Raw genomic sequence first — 10215 nt, 5'->3', positions numbered from 1 at the left:
TAAAGATATATATCCATACATGTACACATACATGCATATACATTTATATACAGACATATCTATTAATACAGTTCTATACATACACATGCATATGTAAATACACATATATACATAGTATACATATATAGATATACATACATATATATGTATACATACATGTATGTACATATATATAGACATCTATTAATACAGTTATATATATATACACATCTATATGTACACATACATATATACATAGTATACATATAGAGATATACACCTATATATAGATATACATACATGCATATACATATATACACAAAAATATCTATTAATACGGTTCTATACCTATGCATACATATATACATCTATATATACACATGCATAGATAGATATACTACTATACACATATACACACACATGTATATATAAATATTATATATATAATATATATTAAAATATGTATATATAAATATATAAAGATATATAAAAATATATATTAAAATATATATATATATAAAATGAAACCATACAATTCTATACGTACAGACATATATACACGTACACACAGACATAAGCCAGGCCTTTTTTTCCGGTTAGGCGGGGGAGGGAGGCTCCCGCTGGAATCCGTGGCGCAGCGCCCCGGCCCCGCGGTGCCCCCGTACCCAGCGGCTCGGCTCGGCTCGGCTCGGCTCGGCTCGGCCCGGCCCGGCCCGGCCCGGTGCCGGTGCTGCCGGTGCTGCCGGTGCTGCCGGTGTCCCCGGTGCTGCCGGTGCCCCCGCGCACGCCCGGCCGCGGTTTCCGCCCGCCCCGCCCCGCCCCGCTCCGCCCCGCTCCGCCGGCGGAAGCGCTCGGGCCGCGCCGGGGCCGCGCGGGGCTCGGCGCCGCTCGCTGCGGGCCCGCCGGTGATGCCGGCCCCGGGCCCGCGCTGCCCCTCGCCCGGCCATGGTGCCCTGCGGGGCCGTGCTCTGGCGGCGGCTGCTCAGGAAGCGATGGGTCCTCGGCGTCGTCTTCGGGCTCTCGCTGGTTTATTTCATCACCAGCACCTTCAAGCAGGTCAGTGCCGGCCCCGGCACGCCGCGGGCTGGGTTAAGACATCCCGTATGCCACGGTGACTTTCGTTCTTCACGTGCTGTCACCGCACTCCTGGGAAATGCTGCCCTAAGAATGACATTATAAATACTTAATGGGGTTTAAAATAGGAATGCCCGATTCTGTGTTTGGCAGCAATAGTGGTTTGAACCAAAACTGGGAAAAGAAAGTCTCCACTGGGTTTGGTGGGCGTTGTTGTTGTGTCTCTTGGGAGTGGTGATTCCACTGGCAAAGGGCTCACGAAAGAGAAATACGTTCAGCTGCGGTTATTTAATATAATACATACTGCTTTTGTGGTTGTAGTGACTGAGTTCAGCCGTGTTAGCTGATCCATGGTGAACTGGAATACCCTGACTTTACTGGACTGTGTGTCTTCCTGTTGTGTATAGTACGAAGTATATATGTGTATATGTATGTAGTATAAAATACTACAAGTAGTAAATCGTTTGCACCATTGATGCTGGGATTTCCTGTGCTGTGGAGTTTACAAGTACTAGGCATCTTTAATCCTGGGAGAGGCACGTGGATTGAAGTGGCAGGAGGAACTGGTATGTTTGGTGGCATTCCTGTTTTTCCTTGCAGGAAGAGAGGATGGTGAGAGATCGGACTCTCCTCCAAGTGCAGGAGCATGAGCAGCCCATCATGTGGAAGGTGAAGTTCAGCTCGGGGAACAGCAGTCAGCTGAGCAACCAGTGCAGGAACTCTGTGCAGGGGAAGCTCCTCATTACAGATGAGCTGGGTATGGTCGATATTTAGTTGAATTTATTCCGCATATGGCTCTGCTGAATGCTGTTTTGTCTGACTGCTGATGGCACTTTGATGTAACAACTGCTCTTTATTAAGGCAATTTCACTCAGCCCTTGGCCTGCTCTCCTCTGCCTGGCCAAATTTCACTGTGGCTGCAGATGCTGCTGCTTTGGTTCTGTGCACACCAGACTCAGGCCCGGGGCTGTGTGAGTGTGACTGTGAGCACCTTAAAGCCAGACAGCTCCGGTTACCTTTGCGCGGAGCCCAGACGTTGGGTCCTGCTCAGTTTACTGTGGTTGCTTGCAGAGCTCTTTGTGTCTCCCTGCAGCATGCTCCTGATGCCAGGGGAGTTGGGGAAAGCAACTGAGGAAACCTTGGCCTTGTATGGAGGCAGCTCAGGGCTGGTGTAATTAGTGCTCAGGCACAGTTAACGAGCGTCTGACCCTTGTAAACCCAAGGTTATTAACTACTTGTTTTAAGCAGTAGAAGTTAAAGACTCTTTCCTACCCTGCACTGTGCTTGTTGCTTAGACCTGGATCTTTCTTGGCCACAAATCAAGGCTATAGAAAACCCACCACATCTTTTGTGATTTGCATCAATGTAAAATTTGGCACTGCCTGACTTAGGCTTAGTGCCAGTTCATAAGATCTCTAAAAATTACAGATCTCTCACAGTCTAATGCTGTGGTAGGACCGTTTCCATAAGGATATACACCATATTTCTGTACTGGTAAGGATTCCACTCAGCAATGAATATTACACTGTCCTGCATGGCTAAATCTAAGTCTCTTCATACTGAACTGTAAAAGAATTATCCAGACACAGACCCGTTGCAAAAATGTGTGTCATGTTTGTTTTTTTTTCCAACATAATCAATGCCATTCCCATTCCCCCTTTCACAACAAGGAACTGTGCCCAAAAAAGTCAGAACTTAAATAATCTGCATTTAAGCACTCATGCTGTATATACAGCACGTATTAGAGCAGGATATGGTAGCTGTGCAGATAACACCAGGCTGTCTGAAACGCTGCTCTCCATTTCAGAGAGTGGCTGCACAGGACTGAGGGGGATCATCATCTGCTAAATGACAAACAAACCCGCTCTTAAGGAATGTGATTCCCACTGCAGATTTTCATAGACCATACAGAGGGGTGTGCCTCGCCTGTTGTCACTGCTGTTGCTGTTTTCCAGGCTACATCTGTGAGAGGAAGGACCTGCTGGTGAATGGCTGCTGCAATGTGCACGTGCCCAGCACGAAGCTGTACAGCTGTGACAGCTGCCTGCCCAACGGCTGCTGCAGCATCTACGAGTTCTGCGTGTCCTGCTGCCTGCAGCCCAGCAAGGTGATGGGCTTTCTCCTGCTTTCCAGCTCTTCTCAGCTGTTGGGTCCCTCCGTGGCTAAAAGTGCTTCTTTGTGAGGAGCTTTTCCCTTAGACGGACAGTTCCTTTTCTTGGAAGGATGAGGAAAAGCTCCAAGGAGCGTATGGCAAGCTATAAATAAAGCTTTAACAAAACTCATCCTTCCCACCTTTGGGAGGAAATACTGGGAGCCTTGAAAAGTGTTTCAGCTTCAGGGGAATTGCATTTGCTGAAGGGAATTTGTTGTAGAAGAGTTATTCCAGCCACTATTAGTTTTGTAATTGGCATTTCCCCTTTTTCTGTGAGCTCTTAGATTCTTGTCCTGCTGCTGGGGTTCTGAGGCATTAGCCTTTCAGTGCTTGCCAGAAATCCTAAGTGGAGTTGCTTACTCTTCCTCTGATACCTGATCTTTGTAGGCTGGGGTGGACTTTGATTACTCCTTGCTGAAGCAGAGTGTTTCTGATTTTTGCCTTCTCTTTGCTGACCACTTCAGCAACATCTCCTGGAGCGGTTCTTGAACCGGGCAGCGATTGCGTTCCAAAACCTCTTCATGGCAGTGGAAGATCACTTTGAGCTGTGTCTGGCCAAGTGTAGGACTTCATCACAGGTGAGGCACCAGCACATGTCCAGGGCCCAAAAAGTGCCCTTGGGAAATGGGGTTCAATCCTGTGAATGGCTGGTATGTTGTGTTTGTATTTTCATCAAAGCTGAAGCTATGGCTGAGGGCCAGTCTGAAGGCAAAGCATGTATTTAGAGCAGGACGAGTTGCACATTCTCTGCAGAAGAGAAGGGCTTAACTAAAAAGAGTCTGAGTCCGATGACCAGTGAAGATCTCAGATGAGTTCTGGGGAAGATCTCAATAGGATGAAGACAGTGAGAGCTGTTCCCAGTAGCCTCAGAATGCTCTTTATTTTAAGTACAGCTGGAGACCAACCATGTGCTGACAATCACCTGCACAGTAACTCGAAAACTGTGTTGTAATTTCTTTGCTTATTAAGGACAGAGGTGAATTTCTGTTACCCATGTGATTTTATTAGAAGTTTTGGTCTAAGCAAGCAGTGGCCCTTTTAGGAAGTGCTGTTGGCCATGTGCTGCAACCTCAGTATTTCAGGTAGCAATGGGGATGGACTGCAAAGGATAGCATTCTAAATGTCTCCAAAGTTACTGGGATTTTTTACCCATAAAATCTGAACTCTACCTTTTGTCAAGAAAAATGCACGCATCTCAAGTTGCAACTTTATTGTGCTCTGCTTGCTTAGAACATTTGATGATACTGCCTAAACAGATCTAGTTTTTTAATGAGCTCTGTTCCCACCTACTTGGATAATCTTTTGAAAAGGAGGTTCTGATTCAACATTGCAGTGCTGTAATACATCAGCTGGCTCTTGTATGCTGGCAGTGCAGAGTTCTTTGACTCCAAAGACACTCTGATGTGTAGAAGAACTTGGGATTTTTTTTTTGCCTGTGCATAAATGCTGTGGGTTTTGTCCCTCAGTGAAGGGATGCCTTGTTTCACTGTGTGTATGTTGTCAAAGCTTCTCCTCTTTTCCTGGCAGAGTGTGCAGCATGAGAACACGTACAGAGACCCAATTGCCAAATACTGCTATGGGGAGTACCCCCCAGAGCTCCTGCCTGTTTGAGAGCTGCAGGTCTGAGCAGCAGAAGGAATGAACTGGAGCCTCGAATCCAAAAGAACAGGACAGCAGCTGCTGCTTTACCAAAGCCTCTGTGTAAAAAGCTTGCCTTGTATGTGGGGGCAAACCCAGAGGTGAAGAGAGGAAGCAAGGAACTTAAGTTCTTCAGGACTGAATCTTGCTTTCGTCAATTTATCGTGCACCTGCTTTGGAGTGCTGGTACTGTGCTGCTGTGCCAGAGCATTCTTTGCATACTTCCTCTAAATTTCAGGAATCATGGAGTCAATCTAGGCTATAGAACATCATGGGGGAAATGTCTAATGTGGCTTTGCAGCTGTAGAAGGGGGTTCAGTTGTGTGTCTGCAGTCCAGAGACTTTCCAGAGGGACAGTAGTAACTGGAGGACTTTTCCTTTCAGAGGGAAAGCATGCCCACTGTGCTTCTCTCTCTGGAACCCTTCTTGACATGCATGGTGTACACTACATATGTAATTATGAATTATTTATTCATTTTATATGGGTCACTGGCTGAAAGTATGGATGCTTTGCATAGCTAGTTGTGGATGCTTTCAGTCCCTGCTTTGCTGTGTCAGCTAGAAGGGATATTTTAGATCCTGACTAAAGTTGGTAGGGTTTTTTTTTCCTCCTTAGTCTAAAGGAATTGTATTGAGATTTGTCACTATAGTACTTATGTTCCTCTTAGTGAGTTTAAACCATTCAGAACTCCAATGGAGTTGTTCTGCCACAGTCCCATAGCACAAGAGAAGAGCAGGGATCTGCCTAGGATGGGATGTTTATTGTCTCTAAACACTTTCCTTGTTACTCTGCAGCAGTTTCCTCAAAGAGGAGTCCAGTTTTGCGAGCAGCTCTCTGCTGTCCACTTGCTGACAGAGAGCAGGGAAGATTTGTTTGCTTGAACTTGTTCAGGCCACGTACTTCACTCCTGGTTGTGCAGGAGGCCAAAGGGTGGAGCTGAGCTCTCCACACCACCTTTCCCAGACTGCCTGTGCCTTTCCACACTGCTCCAGTGAAGGAGGCAGGATGGGTCTGTCAGCCTGTTCCAGCTCCTTGGTGGTTCTGGCAGATCCTGAAATGTTTTACATCTCATCTGCATCTCAGGCAGCATCTCCTTTTAACCCTTGGGACCCCACTGCACCAAATTCGAGCTGATCTTCACCTTTGACAAGCACAATAAACAGGACTCAGTTAAGAAGACAAGAATTCATTAACCCATGCTTGCTTTACACAATCCAGTGCCCAGCTCCTGCCACTGTACTTCAGGCAATGGGGAAAGGAAGAGGGCAACCTGTGGCCGGGAGTTTAGGATAAAAGGTGGCTGCATCCTCCGAAATCTCGACAGAGACCCCACGGGGGTATGGCGTAGTGGACTCTCTCCCTTTATTCGAATAAAGTTGCAGGACTCCTCTGTCTCCCTTGTGGACAATGGCTTTTCGCCCATGCTGATCGCAGGAGCAGCGGCCCGGCCCGACCGGACCGCCGCGGGGCCCTGAGGCGGACTGAGGCAACCCGGAAGTGACGCTCCTGGGTTTTGTCTTCCCCTGGGCCAATGGTAGCGCCGGCCGCCCCTCACGTGACATCAGCGCCCGCCCCTGGGGCCCGCGTCCCGCGGCGCGGCCGTGCCGGCGCTCCCCGCTCCCTGGGAATCCCGGGGGATGAGCCCTCGTCTGCGGGTGGGGGATCCGCTCGCGGCGGAACGTCCCCACGGAGAGCCCGCCACTGCCCGCGGGGGCACGCGCGGCCCTGTCCCCTCGGGAGCTGTGCACGGGCACAGGCGCTGCCGTGGGACCGGGGCCTGCTGCAGGGCCGGGTGAGGGCTCCACCCGGCCCGGAGACCCCGGCAGCCCCTCCTGCCCGCCCTCCGCGCCCGGGGACGCACGACACGAGCCGCGGCGGTGAGGATGAGCCTTTATTGCCTTTGTTTGGACTCTGCGGAAGCCCCGGCCAGGTCGGGGCCGCCTCGTGCCAGGCGCTGGAGGAGCGCAGGAAAGCCAGGCCGCGCCGAGCCCGCCGTCCTCCCGCTGCGGCAGACGGCGCTGGCCGCTCCCTGTCGGCCTCTAATGCCCCGTGGGGGACGCCTGGCGACTGAGAGGAGGTTGCTGCGCTTCCCAGCACGAGGCAGCGCTGCCGGGCCTGCTCAAGCAGGCAAAGATGGATTTTTCCCATCCTTCCCAGGGCTGCTGCTCTCCCTGCTGAGAGAGGGGCACCAAGGAAAGCGCGGAAAGCTTCAGTGGCCGTGTCTAGAGCCATGTGAGGGCAGGTGCCAGGGTGCAGTAATAGCCGTGCCTAGAGCCATTTGAGGGCAGGTGCCAGGGTGCAGTAATAGCCGTGTCTAGAGCCATGTGAGGGCAGGTGCCAGGGCACAGTAATAGCCGTGCCTAGAGCCATTTCAGGGCAGGTGCCAGGTTGCAGTAATAGCCGTGTCTAGAGCCATTTGAGGGCAGGTGCCAGGGTGCAGTAATAGCCGTGCCTAGAGCCATTTGAGGGCAGGTGCCAGGGTGCAGTAATAGCCGTGTCTAGAGCCATGTGAGGGCAGGTGCCAGGGCACAGTAATAGCCGTGCCTAGAGCCATTTCAGGGCAGGTGCCAGGTTGCAGTAATAGCCGTGTCTAGAGCCATTTGAGGGCAGGTGCCAGGGCGCAGTTACAGCCCATGTCTAGAGCCATTTGAGGGCAGGTGCCAGGGCACAGTAATAGCCGTGCCCAGAGCCATTTGAGGGCAGGTGCCAGGGCACAGTAATAGCCATGCCTAGAGCCATTTGAGGGCAGGTGCCAGGGTGCAGTAATAGCCGTGCCCAGAGCCATTTGAGGGCAGGTGCCAGGGCACAGTAATAGCCGTGTCTAGAGCCATTTGAGGGCAGGTGCCAGGTTGCAGTAATAGCCGTGCCCAGAGCCATTTGAGGGCAGGTGCCAGGGCGCAGTAATAGCCGTGTCTAGAGCCATTTGAGGGCAGGTGCCAGGGCACAGTAATAGCCGTGCCTAGAGCCATTTGAGGGCAGGTGCCAGGGTGCAGTAATAGCCCATGCCTAGAGCCATTTGAGGGCAGGTGCCAGGGCGCAGTAATAGCCGTGTCTAGAGCCATGTGAGGGCAGGTGCCAGGGCACAGTAATAGCCGTGTCTAGAGCCATTTGAGGGCAGGTGCCAGGGCGCAGTAATAGCCGTGCCTAGAGCCATTTGAGGGCAGGTGCCAGGGTGCAGTAATAGCCATGTCTAGAGCCATTTCAGGGCAGGTGCCAGGGTGCAGTAATAGCCCATGCCTAGAGCCATTTGAGGGCAGGTGCCAGGGTGCAGTAATAGCCGTGTCTAGAGCCATTTCAGGGCAGGTGCCAGGGCACAGTAATAGCCGTGTCTAGAGCCATTTGAGGGCAGGTGCCAGGGCGCAGTAATAGCCGTGTCTAGAGCCATTTGAGGGCAGGTGCCAGGTTGCAGTAATAGCCATGCCTAGAGCCATTTGAGGGCAGGTGCCAGGGCGCAGTAATAGCCGTGTCTAGAGCCATGTGAGGGCAGGTGCCAGGGCACAGTAATAGCCGTGTCTAGAGCCATTTGAGGGCAGGTGCCAGGGCGCAGTAATAGCCGTGCCTAGAGCCATTTGAGGGCAGGTGCCAGGGCGCAGTAATAGGTGCCGTTGTCGTCCTGGCAGGCGGCTGCGATGGTGAGGATGCAGGCGTTGCTGGCGAGGTCTTTGGTGGCCGAGAAGCGGTCAGGAGTCCTGGCAGGCTTGTGCTTGTCTCGCTCGGAGTTGTAGTAGAGCAGATACGTGAGGGAGTGGCCCGGGCGCTGCTGGTACCAGGAGATGCCGAACTGGCTGATGTTGTACTGGGGGCTCAGGGTGCAGAAGAGCCGGGCGCTCTGCCCGGGCAGCACGAACACGGACTGTGGCTGGCTCAGCACGGGCTGGGCCCTGGCAGCTGCACGCACCAGGGATGCAGTTAGTGATGGGCTGAGCCGTGTCCCCCATCACCCTCGGCCCCCAAATGTCCACAAAGCATTACCCAACCACCACCCTGCTCATCGCATCACACAGCCCCGGAGCAAAACGCCCTACTCAAACCAAGCCCTCCTTGGAGAGCCCAGGCCTGCCCTCCACCCTGCAGTGCCCCGAGGCAGAGCTGACTCAGCCACAGCACCCTTACCTGTGCCCAGTGTCCCCAGCAGGAGCAGGACCGTGAAGGCCAGGGCCATGGCAGGAGGCAGAGGAAGGGAGGCTGTTTCAGAGTGGCTCTGGGGTGCTGCACAAAGCCCGGGGCTGCTGGTGGGATGTATGTAAATGACACGGGGGGCTCAGGGACTCGGCTCCCTGGGGCTGCTCGCTCTGCTGCCGCTGGGCTTCAGGGAGGGGCTGAGAGCCACCCACCTTTACCCCAGCCTGTTTCCTTCAGCTGCACCAACACACCCACAGCCCACCCCACCACCCCACGCCCTGGGCACTGGGGTGGCATCGCTGACCATCTCTCTTGGCTGATGGGAGGAGCAGAGAGGTTTCCCTGTGTCTCACACTCAGGCCCTCTGCTGCCAGGCATACAGGAGGTCAGGAGCCTGAGCCACATCATGCCAAGAATGCCCTGGGGAGGCAGCAGGCTGGGGGCCTCCAGGGAGCATGGAAGATGGGAGGCAGCTGTCCCATCACAGAAGCAACAGAAGGAAAGCTGCTGCTCCCTTCATGCAGCTCCATCACTGTGGCAGGAATGACTTGGCAGGGTCTCAACATAACTTGCAGCAAGGGCTGGGAGCTGCTGAGGGTGCTGGCTCTTGGCCAGGGCCACCTGAGGAGCAGCAGCCGTGGGCAGCCCTGGTGGGTGGCTGCTGAGGCCAGCGGGCAGGAGGCGTGTCCCCAGGCAGCCGGGGCAGAGGTGGCTGCAGCACAGCTGCTGCGGAAGGACAGCAGACCGTTACAGCAACGGCCACCAGCTCAGCGGGCGTGAAGCCACTCCTGCCTGTGACACCTGTCACGGGGCCCAGGGCCACTGCGTCACACGGCCACCAGCCCAGGCTGTCCTCAGCAGTGAGGGCAGCAGGCACTTCTCATGTGCCAGAGTTGCTGGGCACCTCCTGCCCTCCACAGGCAGGCTCAGCCCCTGCCAGTGCCACCTCATCACCGTGGGACATGCAGCAGCCACTCCCTCCCCTCTGCAGCACACACAGAGGCCCCAAGGCAAGGACGTTTGGCCCTGCAGATATCAGCAGTTTGTGTTTCGTGAGCTCTTGCAGGTACGAGCACCCTGCAGGTACAGCTGCAGCTGCTGCCCACCTGCACTCCCCAAGTTCTGCAAAGTGGTGGCAAGATGAGCACAAGTCTCCCTGCACACGTCCTAGGGGAGGAGTGACACACACACACACCTTGTCCCAAGCTCTGAGCAGGTCAAGTCCATGGATTAGACTGACTGTGAAACG

At 53.2% G+C, this 10215-nt stretch overlaps 2 protein-coding genes across 2 annotated transcripts; one reads left to right on the top strand and one right to left on the bottom strand.

Annotated features, from left to right (window-relative positions):
- Positions 1–828: 828 nt before the first annotated feature.
- Positions 829–5323, top strand: SPRING1 (SREBF pathway regulator in golgi 1). Its single transcript, XM_068209139.1, has 5 exons — positions 829–1035; positions 1654–1810; positions 3009–3160; positions 3670–3783; positions 4733–5323. Exons 1-5 carry the CDS (start codon positions 925–927, stop codon positions 4814–4816), a joined length of 618 nt encoding a protein of 205 aa, XP_068065240.1. The 5' UTR covers positions 829–924; the 3' UTR covers positions 4817–5323.
- A 2933-nt stretch (positions 5324–8256) lies between these two features.
- Positions 8257–9839, bottom strand: VPREB3 (V-set pre-B cell surrogate light chain 3). The gene is made up of 2 exons (XM_068209138.1): positions 8958–9839; positions 8257–8732 (listed from the first exon to the last, which is right to left on the bottom strand). The coding sequence occupies exons 1-2, from the start codon at positions 9004–9006 to the stop codon at positions 8404–8406; spliced, it is 378 nt and encodes a 125-aa protein (XP_068065239.1). The 5' UTR covers positions 9007–9839; the 3' UTR covers positions 8257–8403.
- Positions 9840–10215: the final 376 nt, after the last annotated feature.

The sequence above is a fragment of the Anomalospiza imberbis genome, chromosome 18 (assembly GCF_031753505.1).
Source record: "Anomalospiza imberbis isolate Cuckoo-Finch-1a 21T00152 chromosome 18, ASM3175350v1, whole genome shotgun sequence".
Classification (NCBI taxonomy): domain Eukaryota; kingdom Metazoa; phylum Chordata; class Aves; order Passeriformes; family Viduidae; genus Anomalospiza; species Anomalospiza imberbis.
This window is presented reverse-complemented; position numbering and strand designations above follow the sequence as displayed.

Excerpts from the sequence above, each read along its gene's own strand:
- SPRING1 (XM_068209139.1), top strand. The coding sequence starts at position 925 with ATGGTGCCCTGCGGGGCCGTGCTCTGGCGGCGGCTGCTCAGGAAGCGA. Across the intron at positions 1,036-1,653 it reads TCACCAGCACCTTCAAGCAG|GAAGAGAGGATGGTGAGAGA; the intron begins GTCAGTGCCGGC and ends TTTTCCTTGCAG. Across the intron at positions 3,161-3,669 it reads GCTGCCTGCAGCCCAGCAAG|CAACATCTCCTGGAGCGGTT; the intron begins GTGATGGGCTTT and ends TGACCACTTCAG.
- VPREB3 (XM_068209138.1), bottom strand. The coding sequence starts at position 9,006 with ATGGCCCTGGCCTTCACGGTCCTGCTCCTGCTGGGGACACTGGGCACA. Across the intron at positions 8,733-8,957 it reads GCTGGGGACACTGGGCACAG|CTGCCAGGGCCCAGCCCGTG; the intron begins GTAAGGGTGCTG and ends TGGTGCGTGCAG.